At 39.6% G+C, this 16886-nt stretch overlaps 1 protein-coding gene across 10 annotated transcripts in view; it reads right to left on the reverse strand.

The window, feature by feature from the left end:
• Positions 1-16886, reverse strand: part of NTRK2 (neurotrophic receptor tyrosine kinase 2) — a 202410-nt gene that overhangs the window by 120928 nt on the left and 64596 nt on the right. For 6 of the 10 annotated variants that reach the window (XM_048080553.2, XM_066989061.1, XM_066989060.1 and 3 more), the window contains exon 12: positions 1217-1288. The exons of the other annotated variants lie outside the window; for them this stretch is intronic. In XM_048080553.2, the coding sequence (XP_047936510.1) occupies positions 1217-1288 (72 nt within the window). The remainder of the gene's footprint in view (positions 1-1216; positions 1289-16886) is intronic. 10 annotated transcript variants of the gene reach the window in all.

The following is a 16886-nucleotide window of genomic DNA, read 5'->3' on the forward strand; positions in this document are numbered from 1 at the left end:
GCACCTTTTTGGCCTAAGATAAATAGAACTCTCCTAGTCAATGTCCCACTATGGTTCAAAGCATGGATCAGGAATTATTGACAATACAGAGTATGGATGAGGCCACCTTTTTGAGGGAGTATGGAGAAAAGACTTTTAAATATATGAGCATTATGTACACCTTTCCCTCTGGGCGAAAGAATACCCTCGTCCTATTTGCTTTGATGGCACATTCATAGTCTCAAATGCTGCTGTACTTTGCCACAGACGTGACGAAATTATACAGTACACACAAACTACATACTATACCTACTTTCCAGGGAGACTACGTAACAGATAATACAGAATTGAATTATTTCTGATTACCTGAAGTACAATGGAATGGAAGGGGTGAGTCAGTTACATGAAATGCACTTGTATTGCAACCGGTTAATTAACTTTCAAAATAGTCGTACCAATTTTGTTAATGGAGGACACAAAATCTTGGTATTTGGCCTGTCCTAATTATTTAGGCTTGGTGCCATGAACCAATACTGATGGAACAGAAAACAGTTTTTGACATTATCTCTGAAAAACGTATTAACAGCTACTTGAGAGCTCTTGTGATTTTATTCTTGTCTGGACTGGAAAAGAAGACGATGATTGAAAACATGTTAGCAAACTAAAAAAAAAAAAAAACAAAAAAAAACACTCATCTAAAGACACTAGTCTTAAACGTGGTATTTCGGCCTTTTCCCCAGATATAGAAGCTGGGTTTGCTTACACCAAATGGATTCTTATCAAGCTCTACTTCAAAATGTATTTCTAATGAACATAAGAAGTGAAAATGAAAAATAATGATAATGAAAAAAGACAGCAAGTCGCATTCTCATCCTACTATTTAATCCATCCCAATTTATCAAATATTTCAATAGAATAAAACCTTTTTCAAGGCCTGTTAAAAATCCTGGCATTTAAACAAAAAGAATTTCCCAAATTCAGAAGGAATTCAGAACTAACGATTCATCAATAATTCTTTACAATTTTGACTTCATGTATATTTTTTACACCAAAAATGTATAGATTATATAAATACAGGGCATATATATCCTGAAAATTAAACTCAGAACAACTGCAGTATTTTACAATCACATCTGTTCTAAGAAGAAATAATTCTGTAAATTCACTAGGTGTATGTAGAAACAATATAGTCTTTGACGTTTATAGATTAGGAGTCTAAATAGCTTTATCATCTCACCTTCATTGTCGCAGTCTTGCAACGAAAGCCATATTTGATCTACCAGACCAACTCCTTTTACTTCACCATGAACTGGAATGGAATGCATTACCATTAATGCAATTGTCAAGGGCTTGGTTTGCAATTGCCAATTCTACTATATTTTATATTCACATTTCTTCACCAATTGCATTATTTTCCATCCTACTCTGCAGCAAAATATCCACTGCATGATACTTCTAGCTGTTCCCCATTCACATTTTTCACTGTTAATGGTCTATACAATGAGAAGGACTGTCACTATTAACTGGTATTTTTTTGGACTGGATTCTACTTGACACAGCTTGTGCATGTGTTTTAGAGCATTAGAAAACTGCATAGCTTAAAAATATGTATAAAAGCACTATAGTATCATGCATTATGATCAGTAGCGAGGACATATTCCTCAGTCACTGGCCATATTCTTCTTGGTGCATATCTTTGGTCTGCAAAAATGAACATAACATTCAGATAGCTCCTACTGAAGTCAAGGGTCAATCCTTAGTCATATTGCATAGATCACATTTTTGCTTACATTTTATGGTTTTCCACTGGGGCTTTTGCTTTAGCTGGGGATCATATGCAGAACTAATCTGATTCATTAATAGCCAAGTCAGTAATTCACTGCATTAAAGAATTCTCAAAAGATCTATCACCAACTTGTTTAGTACCTGGCCCTACTCCTAGCACTGAAATTAATGTCTAACCAACTTGCATTGCCTAAAGTTTCTCCCAGGTCTGTAGTGCCAGAGGACCTGGATTTCTCTTTCTGTTCCTATAATTCAGCATAACAGGTGTTCTCTGTCTGTTATAGTCATTGGTAGCTCAAAATTCAAGCCTTTCTGTCCCAATTTTTCAGATACCTGTGCTAAGTATTCTTTGCAACATGAAAACATGTATTTCATATGCAAAGACTACACATCTGCAGCCAGTAGACCTGGACATATGTTATGAATTCAATGCAGGGACAGACATACAAAAATAAAATAAATAAATTAAAAAAAAAGGAATCACCAGCCAAATGGCAGGACTCAATTTTAATCATCCATTTAAATTATATTGCTTGAAAATTTGTGTAGTTGCACAATTATATATGCATGTATACAGAAATACCTTCCAACATGCTTCACATGAGTCACTGAACAGCTTTCTCCTTGGAAATTATATTAACTTTAAGTTACTAGTCCCACACAAAAATGCAATAGAAATAGATTTTCTATTACCAGCATTTTATGAACAGCATAAAATCAATAGGGTATGTATAAAACTGATTTGAGCGACATTAAATACGATGTCAGTAGAATGAGTAAAATGAACTATGTACATTCTTTGACTGATTAGGGATTACAACACACAGCAAATTTGGAAACATTGTGTTCAACAAGTATGATTAATTGCGTTCATAATGTTTTACAATACAGCTGACCTCTAGGAGCTCACTCCTGAAATTATTATGATACCTCAGGAGTTGTCTCTTGACTGCAGACCTTTACCCTGTCTAGATTTTCCTAAAAAGCTGAAGATTGAAGAGATGATGCCTTACATTTTATCTGCTATTTTTCAGCCAACATAAAAATTATACTGGACCAACTTTTTTGGTCCAGAGAGCAGCAACAGAAGGCCTTAGAAACATCTACTCCAATCTTGTTGCTGCAGAAAGTGCCACCATTATCTCCATGAGTTTTAATGTCCAGGTAACAGTTGCCAGATCGTGTATCAATACAGCCAACGCAGGTAGGATTCAGCTCAAAATCTGGAGGACACTCACAGATGTAACTACCAGCATTAGTGCCACTGATGCAGGTTGTGGGATCTTCACATTCATTAACATCTGTGCAGTTACCAGAATGAGCTGGATGTATTTGTAGTGGTACAGTACACTGTAGTAGTACACTGTACTACTACAGATACATCCAGCTCATTCTGATCAAGTCAACAGATCTTAAATATCACTTTCACACCACAGAATTTATTTTTTAAAAAGCAGATAATGTTTAGCAATATGATGTCTACCTGCAAACTGAAGTATATAAGGATAGGCAGCCCTGCTTGCCTCTTGACAAAGTATCAAATCCGTATTTTAGCAGCCTATTCAGAAAGCTCTAATGAGAGTTCAAACAAAAGTACAATTAAGATATTCTGCTGTATTTGTGGGTGACTGTTTATGGTATTTTTTTAAACAGGCAAGGTATGTTACAGGGAGAAAGCTTTCCACCCCCCATTAGAGGAACACTGTGGCCTTTCTTGCAATTAAAATAATGAACCTGGGACTCCCCTCAGGATTTACAACATCACTTTAGGATGTGAGGTTAGTTACTCAGTAGGTCTATTTAGTCTACACTGAACCATTTTCTAAAGAAGGAAAAAAATAATGAACTAATAATATGTTTTTAAACATACTTTTCACACGTTGTTCTGGAAAACAAATTGCCAAAATACATTACGAAGGATATCACCAATGTAGTGGAAGCACCCTTCCCCTCACATAAAGAGAAACATTATTTTCTCAAACTCAGCCCAATTTTGCAAATCTTGCAGAATCAAATACCTGAAATAAGTTATACCATTGTTTCACAGATGCACATACTTTCCTGTCCATAACACAACCATAGGGTTACCGTGGACAAGAAGAGAAGGGAAAAGCATCATTCATGACTGCCAACCGGTGTGACCCAAAGCTATTCATCAGCACAGCTCCCCTGTACTTTCATCAGAGCTGAGCCCTCTCCTGTAATAATACGGCTTTATGTCTGAGCTTGACAATGCTAAGAGTTATTGATGACAACCTCGATTACACTAGTAATTAAATCCTCCAGAACACTCATATGGCTGGGGAAGGGTTATAAGAAGGACAGAGACCAAGCAGCAGTTATGACCTTGAAAGGAAAGTATTGATCAGATTTTGCCTTGTGAAAGGAAGGAGGAAAAACTGAAACCAACCATCCTGAATCATTAATGAACACCCACTGCATGCTCCTAATTCCAGTTTTTTACATATCCAAGTAAATCTTTCTTTAGGCATCCTCAAAAATAGAGCATTTACAAACTATTCATAAAGAGAAACTGCAAATTCATTACAGACAATACGAAATACATCCAGACAACAACTCAGAAGGTGTCCTTTTTTTCTGTATGTTACACTATGTGTGCTGTATAACATATGCTACGTATGTTTTATATGTATACATATATGTGTGTGTATTTGTATTATGTTTATTACTGTGAGCAACCAAAAAATGCTATTGATTGCTGGTGCTACTACCTACGCTTTCCTCAGTACCCACTGATGTAGAATAGGATTATTCAGTCTTTGGATCTTTCCTAGAATTGAAAGGCATTTGAGCCCACTTTTTATAAGGAATATCCATATGGCCCTTAAAAAAGGTGTTGGTTTTGGTTTTGTTTTGCTTTGTTTTTTAAATGTTCTCCACACAATAGAATGGAATAATATTACATGAAAAATAGTGATTTATATGGCAGGAAAAATCCTTGCAACTTTATGGTCCATCCATCAGGAGCAAACTGATCCTGCGTGGGCTCCTCTCCACGGACTGCAGCTCCGGCCCGGGGCCTGCTCCTGCGGGGGCTCTCCATGGGCCGCAGCCTCCTCCAGGCCACCTCCACCTGCTCCACCGGGGGCTCCTCCACGGGGGGGCTGCAGCGTGGAGATCTGCTCCGTGTGGGACCCATGGGCTGCAGGGGGACAGCCTGCTCCACCAGGGGCCTCTCCACAGGCTGCAGGGGAACTGCTGCTGCCTGCCTGGAGCACCTCCTGCCCTCCTGCTGCACTGACCTTGGGAGCTGCAGGGCTGTTTCGGATGCCTGACTCTCTCAGCTGCTGTTATGCAGCAGGTTTTGTTTTTTTTTTTTCCCCTTTCTTAAATCTGCTCTCACAGAGGTGCAAACAACATTGCTTATTGGCTTGGCTCTGGCCAGAGGTTGGTTCCTTTTGGAGCCAGCTGAAACCAGCCCTTATCTGACATGGGGCAGCTGCTGTATTCTTCGCACAGAGACCACCCCTGCAGCCCGCCGCTATCAAAACCTTGCCACATAAACCTAACAGAGAAGATAAAAATTTTCACTACGTCCTCCTTCTGACTATTTCCACCTCAATACACTGTGTGATTTTTCTGCTAAGGCCTCCTTTCCTACAAGTTATCTCCATCATCTTTCATTTGGGTAGGTCCAGCTACTTACTGCAACGCAGGGGAAGCCTCCTCTTTCCTTCTTGGCTCAACTAGCAGTCCTACCGCAAATCACTCTCTATCTATTGATGTACTTCTTCAGAGAAGTAATAACTTCTGTTATTAAGGTTACAGAACTGCTTTTTTGATTTCAAAAAGCCTTTATTCAACAAATCTACCATGTTAAGAGTCTGGAAAAATATTAAGCCAAGAAATTTTTTAATGTGATCGAGCAAAGAGAACTTGAAGAGAGCCACCAAACAACTTAATGATCATTGATTATAGACATTTTCTCAGAGATAGGTACTCAGCAGAGGTAGGTACACAAACAAGGTCCAAAGATGAAAAGATTTTTCTGTTTACCACCCAACATAGGAAGGAATAAATGCAACAACTTCCTTCCCCACTGCCATGCAGCAATGCACTGGCAGAAGTCTATAGGTTGTATCTGCACAGAGGAGTGCCTAGTGCCATTTAAGACAGTGAGCTCGTGGGTGTAGGAAGTGGGCTGGTTTCAAAATGTCCATGTGATTAGTTTCTCTTTTAGCTGCCCACTTAATTACCAGCATTTACGCTTTCTAGAGATCAGATATCTTCCTTAACTTTAACCATCTAATACCCTCTTTTTCAAGAACAATATTGGAGCATTTTCAAAAGCTGAGAATTACTACTACCAGTATTAAAGTCAGGTATCTTCTATAGTAATAGGATAGCAAAACCCACTAGCGTAATACTGAAACATCAATACTTAATGATTACTGTTGTAAAATAAAATGTTAACAATTGCCTTATACAAAATATATAGGTCACTAAAACTTCAGTATTGCAAAATCACAGTCAAAAGCAGATTATATGCTTTGCCCTAAACTCTGAAATATAACAGGTCTGCTCACAATGGAAATTTATATTTTTTTATGCTAATGAACAAACATCCAAAAAAGATTAAAAGTTTACAGGTAAAGAACAGGTGAGCTGGGGAATAAGGACACTCATTTAAGAAGGAGAGAAAGACATAAACTGTGGATTGCAATGACAGACTATACAGATCAAAAGAAAATGTGAAAACCTACACTATAACAAAACCAGAAACCCATGTATCTTCAGTCTTGCTACAAAATTGCAGTGTGACCACACAACAATTTTAGCAAGAATCTGGCAATGGACAGTTTTACACCAGAAATTACATGGTGCTATGCAGACAGAGAATTGTTCAGTTTATGTTTTCCCCCTACCATTGTCTGATCTATAAAAATATAGGCAATGAAAAATGACATGTTTCAGTATCATGAATTGGCCAGAATACAAATGCCATATCCACTGGTCTTTAGGACCTAAGAATTAATTCTTTCTGATAAAAACAGAATCTTATTCCCTTTACATTTCAAAAACACCACAAACCTTCCAACTGTTGGTTACACAGTCGTGTTCAGTCCCATGGCTCGGGCATAGACTTAATAAAAAATCAAGGAGGAATAAAATGCAGTGAGATGGTCCCTTGTCAAAAAAAGTTCACAATCTTGGCTATAACTTCCAGAGTCACTTAACATCAGAGTAGACCTCTAATGATTTTTTAGAAAACAATTGCATACCATTCTACACATTAGTCTGCAATGTACAGACCAAGGGCAAAATTCTCATTCTCCTCCATGTATGCTACAAGTGTGAGAAGTTGATCACAATGGTTATTCTGCAATAACCTGGTGCTTCTGTTTCCAACTATGGTGCTTCCCATGCTGAAAAAGCAATAGAATGTGGCAGCCAGGCTACAACAATGTAGTTGTGATTTTACTTGCAAACTTCAGTTGTGATTTTACTTGCACACACTAAAAGTCACTGTATTGCCTGAAATATCCAGAGAAAGCCTGGCCACTGACTGAATTTGTTACTGTATTCTTTGATGTGTTCACATCTGATCTTGTGACCACATGGGAGTAGCACAGGTCAGATTAAGTAAGCCTTTGCCAACAGAGGTGTCCTGGCTAGGGGCCAGGCTGACTGCCACTGTACTGTTTAGAGAGTTTTGCAGAATAATCTTTCTCATCTTACCTGCAGTGGCTGTGACATGAGAAAACTTATTTCTTGGCCCTGCCTGTCCAATTTTCAGTGCCACTGGTCTGGGCCCAGTTCATCTCAAACTGAGGTTTAATGTTTTGTTTTGTTTTGTCTTCTTTAAAGTGTGCAGGAATTCATGATCACATGGACACACAGTGGGGCAGAGCAGAAGACAGCTGACTGCAAGACACTGTTAGCTAAGGAGCAGGACATCTGCCCCAATAGAAGGACAGCTCTTTTCCCCTGGTCCCATGATATTATTCTGAAACATACATACCTTCAGGTATCACGTTTCCAATTAACAAACCAACCTCTCAGCCATACAATTTCACTAATTGCTAGATCTTGATTTCAGGTTGGCAGCAGTTTGAGAGGGGAGAAAATCCAGCTTGCCAGGCTTTCACTGTGGTGCTACAGAGCTCAGAAAAGCTTCTGGCACCAGCTGGACAGTTACTGTGACTGAACTAGGTTTGGTAGCCTTTGCAAGATACCTGTAAAGGATGCATTCCCAATACTAACCTGACCTGGAACAAGCTCTTACACTGTTGTGATAGGACACATCCTCTGCCCTTTCTCTGACTGAGAACTCATCAGAGATGATACTCTCCACAGGTCTCTATTCTCCCCCTTTACTGCCTTTTCTCTTCCTTTCATTGGATAGGATTATCAGATCTTTTCTTTCTGCATCCACTTTCCCACCTTTTTTATTCCCTCTCAATGATGTCACAGGCCACCCTTGCAAAGCCAGGTTGAGAACACCCACAACCTTCCAGATGGACAAGAACTCACACTACCCATTTCTGCCATTTTTCCTGACAATGGAAGTTAGTCCCACTTTCTGCATCATAATTAAATACTGCTTCTTCAGTCTTTACAACTTTCCCACAACTTCTGACACCCATGTTAATCCTTTCCCCCTCTTCTTTCTACTCAGGATATAATCAATCCTTCTAGTATGAAAATGAAAAAGGTTGTGATTTTTCACTTCTCTGCTTGTTTTCCCTTGGTTATACTACAATGTTAACTAAACAAACTGTTCTTTTTTTCCCCTACCAGTTTAAGAAACATACTATCTGCTCAGCATTTCTAGTCTTCTCACTTGCCCCAGAGATCTCCCCTCCTAGATTCCCTTACGCCTGTTTTCAGCTCCTCCTCTGCTCTTTATCATTTCTCACTTCAAGAAGATAGGCTTTGATCTTGCCTTTCTTTTTCTTTTTCTTTTTTTTAATAATTTCCTCTGTCCCTCAGACTACTACCTATATTTCTCATTGATCTCAGTGTAGGAACTGCAGAAGGTTCAGCTAGTCTGTTTGCGTGGTTTATCAGCCCTCTGGCAACAATCTTCCTGGTCTGGATTGAGGACCTTACTCTAGGGTAGTCCTGATCCATAACTGCATTTCTTGCTAGCCTTACCTAACATATCATTCACCTTCTGTGCTAGGAGTTTTGCATGAGCTATTTGTTCTGATTTGTTCTGCCACACATTGTATTTCTTTATAAAACAACCCTTGAATTTCTTTATAAAACAAGCCTTGAATTCCTTACAGTAAGCCTCATAAAGAAGAAAATGTAATTATTTTCATAAAATTAATGGTCAAGGTGATGCTAGTACAAAGAACCTCCAACCAACTGTACTTCTGCTGAAGACAGACTAAAATATACACAGAGAACTTCAAAACGTTATTTTGCAGAAAAGGTAAAACAAATCTGTTCAGTTTGGCTGCAGGAGTTATGCAAATTTATGCAAAATTCATTCTAATTCACTTTGTTTTTCCATCTTTAACATTTTAGATATGTTTATCAAGATTAGCAGCCTTTTTAATTAAATGAAACAACAGAAATGTGTCAGACATACGACTACATTTTAAAAGGTGAATCTTGGGCAGTGAAGCCCTGAGTTATTTCAAAATTTGATGTATTTGTGTTTTAAGTGACTAACCTATGAGTATACTGGAAGCAAAAAAATATTCAAACACCGTAAACTTCTGTTAAAGAAAGCAGAAAATTATCTTCAGCCACATTTAGGAAGAAATTTATGTGTGTCTAGCTGACAGGTTATATACCAAACTAGGAATGTGTAGGCATATATGAACACGAACATGAATATACATGGATGCCTCAGTATGTATAAAAAGGATTCATCAGTTCAGGCTACTACCTGTGTTCATACTTACCACTAGACACTTGAAGTTTTCTCACTGGCATCAGCAAAATACCTTTGCTGTACCTTTTATACTTTCTACACACACGAGCCAACGCAGCCAGGCACAACTGAAGTGCAGTGGAGGGCACCCTCTGAAACTTCCATTCCTCAAACTCCCTCCTCCATAACTGTTTTGTAGCCAAGGCTCAAGAAGGAGAGTTGGTCCCGGTCCATATCTTGTCCAGAGCAGGTTCAGTAGAGACCTTATTAGCTAGGTCTCTTTCCTATTACTTCCTTTGTCAGTTCTGCCATGTTGGCTGGAAGCAGTGCTCCAGCATAACATTGATATTTTATCCCTGATTTAATAAGCTATTTCAGAACCACTCTAAGATGCCTCCCTCATCCAGAGCCCAGTGTGTTACAGTGCCAAGGTTAATTGAGGAGCTAAAGGCCAAGATTAAGTTCCACCTATTCTCTGGGAGGATTTAGTTTCCCATGTTACTACAAAGATACTTTCCTAGATGTACATGGAAGCTGACACAGCCAACCGCAGGACCTCTGCCTGCTGCACTTCTCTCCCTAAAGAAATACTAACCCCCATCAATATAAATGAGCCCAATTCCCATCTACATTCAGTTACTGGCAGGCTAGTATAATGGGGTCATTGTGTAAAAAAGAGCCAGGCTCACTGACCTTTTTTTTTTTTTTTTTTAAAGAAGGATGCTGTCAGCATACCAACATCTTTAGATACCAATCATGCATTCTGTGCAGCCCATTTCCTCTCCTCCTTCACTGAGTCCACCCCCTCCCCCCCTAAAAAAAGAACAAGGACAGGACTTCAGTTTTAAACATTAACAAGACAGCTCTTTGACTAGGTGACAGTAAAAAACAATAAACTCTGAAGTCTCCACTGTAACACTGAGGTTTCTTTTTTTTTCCCCTTGCACTAAAACAAAACAAACTAGTGACCAAGTTGTTGAACTGAAAGAAAACATTTAAAATGAAGCATTTCCACAACATTGCTCACTATCCTGAAGGATTTTTCAGTACTGTGACAGAGGAGAAAGGTTATCAGTAGTCAGCTGCAATGGAATGGCTTGGAAAAACATAGGGTATGCAACTAGCTGACTTTGAAATATCTAATTTTAACTAAACTTGAAGGTTAGGACAGCTGGAAGAGGTACTAGGAAATTCTCAGAAGCTCTATGCCTTGTAGTTAAAAGGCAAGTAATAAATGACAGGAATGAATTTAGTGTGCACAAAATAGGAGATTGCTGTTCCATTGCCAGTTGGTGTATGCAGTAGTGCACATAAAAAAAAAACACATTTTCGTACATGTAGCGGTCAGTGAGAACAGTGCTCAGACTTACGCCGTGAAAGCACCTGTTTGTGGAAGCATAGCTTGTACTTAGCAAAAGTGTTGTCTTGCCTTCTGGGAGCAAATCAAGGTTTGCAAAAGTTACCATCGTTGTATCTAAGCACTTAAATGCTAGGCAATGTCATTGTGATTAATAATGAATGTATATTGTGGCATGAACATTTTTGAAAGTACACAGATGGGTCAGCCAATTGCATAAATGACTGCAAACACATGGTAGAAATTCCTCTCCCTTTGGCACCAGAGGGTAAGGCTGTGAGCCCAGAGTGCCACAGGCGACATCAGTGTGCTCTGGATTGCTGCTGGAGAAGGAAGGTACTGGAAGGCAGAATAAGACAGTCCTGTACTTCTCTCGGGAATATCAACTCCTCATATGAATTTGGTATCTTGGGGCCAGAACCATGCCACTGATGCTTCCAGGCTATGCGCGTCTTGCAGGAACACACAGACTCTGACCTAAGCTCAGGAGCTGTCTTAACGCACCACAGGGAAAAAACAGGGGATTCAAACTTTCGCAAGTAGCCTCAGGACAGCATGGTCCAACAGCCTGAAGGAACAAATGCTCCTCATTTTCTCTGTGGGTTGCTATTTGCTATTGTGCTCCTCTTGTGCATCCCACCTGCCCTGTGGCATATGCCATGTGCAAGACTCAGGTACAGGCTGCTTTTCCAAGAACAGAAAGAAAAAATGTTTCCTCCAGTTCCTCTCACTCATGCTAGATCTTCTGGTTAAGTACAAGGGGATTTTACCCTAAATCAAGTCTAAGAAATTCCAAACTATACCTTTGCCAAAATAAAGTCAGGTGTACTTACTATATACTTTACTTCACGAGACCAACAGGATGCTTAAGAGACAGAGATAAGGAAAGTTTTTTTCCCTTGCCAACCTGCCTGGGTGAGACAAATATAACTAAGAACGCAAGAACAGCCATGTCAGTCCAACCAAATGAACTTCTATTGCCCTGCCTCCAACAGGGGCCAAAAATGCATGCCTAAGAGACCACATAAACACAAAGCAAGTGCACAGACACATTTATGCAGAATACCTTTGCAGCCCAAAACCTTCACGTGCCAGAGGTGATGACTTCCTGCTTAATATTTGTGTCACTCAAACTCACATCCTCTGTGCCATTTGGCTGTCTCACAACCTGCCCCCACAGAGCCCTTGGGGTTAACTGTATCAGTGGCAGGTTGCATGGATTCTTCAGATGGCAGTAGCAGAGCCTGCATTGATATTTGCCTGGAGCATGCAGGCAGAGGCCAATGCAAGAGCAGCTGCAAATCACAAGTTTCAGACACCACGAGAAGCAGCTACAACCTGCTTAGCCAGCAAGCTGGCACTCAGAAGCACAGAAAGAGAGAAATGTAGCAGGACACTATCTACTAGTCTCTGAAGTGATTGAGGGCTGTGAGAGCTCTCAGGAATCTCCCAAGAGGAGGGCTCTGGTCAGAAATATTTACTGGTGTAGACACAAACACAGAAGTTGGCTGCCCATTTAGTTTGATGCTCAGGTAGCTATGGTGTGAGAGATACTCAAAAAATAAACAACTGCAATCAGAGCCAGCTGAGGACTTAAAACACAGGCTGCTTTTAGCACTCATCTCCACATGTCGTAGGGAAAGGGCAGGTAACAGTGCAGCTCCAGAGAATGCAGACGGGAACACTACAATGGTCCTCTCTACATAAACTAACTGAAGCCAAGAAATTCTGGTTCAGACATCAGTGTGGAAAAAGGAGTATTTCTGTGAGGTACATTCCTGCTGCTGCCTATTGCTGCAAATCACAGCAGTGCAACTTTTTTAAACAGCACAAACATACAGAGACTAGGCCGCAAAACATTCTCGAAAGCCCTTAGCCATCCCAGGTTTCAGCCATGGCCACCAGCTCATGTGTCTGAGCACTGCCAGCTGAAACAGAAGGCTCTTGTAACTCAACTCACTGATTTTAAGAGTTTTTCTCTCCAAGTTTACATTCCTCACCATGTTTTCTGACCAGAAACAAAGTTAAAATTTCTCGTACCTAAAAGTGCCATAGAGGGTTAAGTCTTCATGATGCGGCTGGAGACTAATTTAGGGGCACTAGTGTTACTCACTAAAGTGATGGAGAAATCCATGGGGAAGATGTGTTTAAAATACAAAACAAATATGAGAAAAAAAGGTTCAGTTCCAAGTTCTTATCCATGCCAGCTCTGTATTATTACACATTCAATATTCAGAGTGGACAAGAAAGAGAAGAGCGGGTGGAGGCAGGAGGACCCCAGTCAGATGAGCTGGCCAAAGTGCCAGGAAGAAGTCATGACAAATGCTCTGTAATCCGTCAGGGATGCCTGCAGGACTTTTTACGAATACTTCTTCCATGTGCATTATTCCACTTTGTGCCCCAGGGCATACAGCTATACCATGCAGTTAAAGAAATAACAGTGGTATTAACCTTTAATGCTAAGAATAAAACTAATCTAAAACTAGTAATTGTTCCTAAACAGTTACTTTGTCCATTTTACTTCATGATGAAGGACTCATTACTTTCCTCACTCCCACCACTGCTTTCTTTAGGAAGCTCCAAAAATCAAACAGAATAATGCAAAACAGAAAAAATCCCAACTCCTCCTTTTGTTTTTAAAAAATCTCAGAGAAATAAGACTAATCTCATTTTGCTAGATCCAGCTTTTCATTTCCATACTGGAAGTGTCAGTTCTTCCTGGTTTCTGACTCTGGCAGCATGAACAGTGTTAAAAGGGACAAAGCAGGGCAGAGGGCAAAAAGAAGGGTGAATGAGGGACACTTGTTTAAAAAGGCAATTCTGATTTTTAGGTAGGATACAGAGAAGGAGTTAGGATAAAATGGGTTTTGGGGGCAGCACAAAAATCTACTTGGAAATAGGAAAACCATTCCTATTTGACCTCATCATTCATTTATGGAGGGAAAAAAAAGGCATTATGTATAAAGATTTTTCTGATCCCTGAAGTGGAATATCATCCATACTGGTGACGGCATATAGCCCTAACGTCTTAAGTAAATAAATGTGAAGGGCTAAAACAGTACCCATGTGAAGCAAGGAGGCATACCTACGTCACACAAGTGAAGAAGCACTGGGGAGGTATAGTATCCCCAGGAAGAGAACAACTGAGAATGGCTGTGAGTCACTTGGAGAACATGTGTTCAGCTACCCATAAAGAAAACACCTTGGGGAATTCACAGGTTGCAGTAGTGGGGCTGTGTAAACAGCTAATACACAGAGCTGCTCCTAGGCTGTAGATATCCTTGGTGAAGATAAACATGCATGGGTGGGTGGGTGTGGGGGGTGAGTGTGCGTTTGTGAAAAAGAGATATAAAAAGGAGCCATTCATTCAAATAAAGCAATCTTATTTGAACTTTTGCCCAGAATTGAAACAAAACCTAAAGTGTTCTTTTTGCTACATATTTGAGTAGCTTGACTACCTTTTGTCTTCATTTTTCTTAATTCCTGTGAACTTTTGTACTTCTTGATTTTTTCCTAAGCAGCCACAGCACTGCTGCAACAATGGTTTTGCATTGTTTCTTATTCATTCCAAAAAAAGAAGTCACAAATATTGAAAAAAAAATCTATTTTTGATGCTTTTTCCAAATATTCTGGTCCAAGGAGTGCAATGCAATGAGAATGTACAAACAAAACAAAGGCATTTTCAGATGCATTAAAGGAAGCTGTTGATAAAAGACTACTCCTGTGTTTTTGCAAAATCAGACAAGAAAGAACAAGCAGTTTTCCTGGTTTGGAGAAAGTTCAAATAACAATCAGAAAACTTTAAAAATCTCATGTAATCTCTGAGCAGTTTTAGCTTGCAGGGCTTTTCTAGACACACATTTACCTGGAAGATACTTCTATGAGACTCAATTTTTTGTGATTTCATCCATGCTACTTTTCCACTGCAGGAAGAAGAACAACAACAGCTGTGAGGAGAACTACAGCACAGTGCTCTGTGCTAGACAGACTCTGAGACCATGGTGAATCTTTCCCTGTGGTGTGAAACTCAATACTGAAAGCTTTTACAGGAACAAAACAAAAAAGGGCCCTCCAACTGTACTAAGATTTCAGCATCCGTTAACAGAATTCATAAGTAGTTAACATAGCCAGGCATTTAAAAACACAACATTATGAACCAGATAATTAGAACATTTTATACTATTCAGGACAAGCACAAGGTTTCCCAAGCGAAAAAAAAAAAAAAGAGAGAGAAAAAGAAAAAAAAAAGAAAGGGAAAAAAAAAAGTTCAAACTTAGAACCTGAAACAGAAATTAATGCAGCTCTATCACAGAAGGAATCCTACATCAGTCTTTGAAAGCTGAGGAATGCAAACGGATGGAAACTTACATAAAATCTCACAGGTACTGTAAAAACTGTGTAACTAATTCCTAAGCAACATAAATTTGTAATCGCCACTGGCAATTACAAGTGGTGATCTCAGGGGAGACTCACATACATGACTCAAGTAATTCTGATGAAAAAGATGTCACTGTACTGGAAAAAGCATGCATTCTACCGTAAATGTTTGGTATTTCCCTGTCTTCAGTTCAATTAAGCCAACACAACACCACTTGGAAGTGGTTTTGTCCACATGCCACCTTTATTTTCCCCTTTTTTTGTTCCTCAGCAGTGAGTCAGCACGGCTAGTGACAGAACAAGTAGCAATGGGCACAAACTGAAACAGAGGAAATTTCATTTAAAAATAAGGGAAAAAAAAGTGTACTGTAAGGGTGACTAGACACTCGCACATGTTGACCAGAGATGTGGAGTTTCCATCCTGAGAGATCTTCAATCCCAGCTGGACACAGCCCTTAGCACCCTGCTGTAGCTCACTCTGCTTTGAGGATGGGGGGTGTTGGACCAGACACTCTCAAGAGTGACTGTCAGTGCCAGCTGTTCCAAGATGTGTCAGTACAAGGTGGATCAGCCACCAGGAGCAGCAAAAGAACTGCTCTAACAACACCTATGCCAGCAGCCCCTCCAAAATTAGCCTTTTTCCCAGATTGAGATGACACAAAGGATCTCATTTCTACCAGGAATACTTTATATTTATCTGCTTTTCACGTTCCCACCTATGTTGTTTAAGAACTTCTTGGATTTTTAGCATCTAGTTTTCTATCATCGTATATTCGCAGCATTTCTCAAATGGTGATCTCCATGAAGCACGTATGAAATTTGTACTACATAGAACTTAAAGTATTGGAGACTTGGGGCCACTCAAAATAAAATAAAATAAATAAAATAAAATAGGCTGGCTTTGCTGTTCTTTGCTCCTTTTCTTTCTTTCTGATCTCTCAAAATATCTGGATACTTCTTCCAATCTATTTTTGTGCCTGCTCTCAATCTGATTACAGATAAACATTCAATTATTAAGATTAAGAACAACATTCTCTCCTACCTCCCATTCCTCTCATCCTCTTATTTCCTCCTACATCCAGTCTTCTTTCTCTCTAAAATTCTTCATGGGCTAGACCACAATTTCCCCTCACAAACCAATGCACTTCTGAAACAGCATGATCTGCATATAGTCAAAAGTTCATAAAGGCGCATGAAAGTGTTCACCCTTTGCACAAAAGAAACTGAAAGAAAAACCCCAGCTCTGTAAAGTAAGGACTTATGTGGCAACATGGATGCACACTGAACACAGGGTCAAAACACTCTTCAATTTACACCATTGAGTCTGACTCTTCTCTTTGGCCGTTGCCTTGATCAAGCTTTCTTTTAGGAGCTGTGCTATCCTTATAGGCCTCAGTCCACATCAAGATAGATAGAGCCCTGTATATTATGACTTTTAGCTCTGTTCACTTCCACTGCATCCATTATTAGTCTAATTTCTCTTTGGTATCTTTCCATTTCTTTCCTAACTTGTCCTTTTTGTATTCAGCATCTCCCTAG

This window comes from Anser cygnoides, chromosome Z (assembly GCF_040182565.1).
Source record: "Anser cygnoides isolate HZ-2024a breed goose chromosome Z, Taihu_goose_T2T_genome, whole genome shotgun sequence".
Taxonomy (NCBI): domain Eukaryota; kingdom Metazoa; phylum Chordata; class Aves; order Anseriformes; family Anatidae; genus Anser; species Anser cygnoides.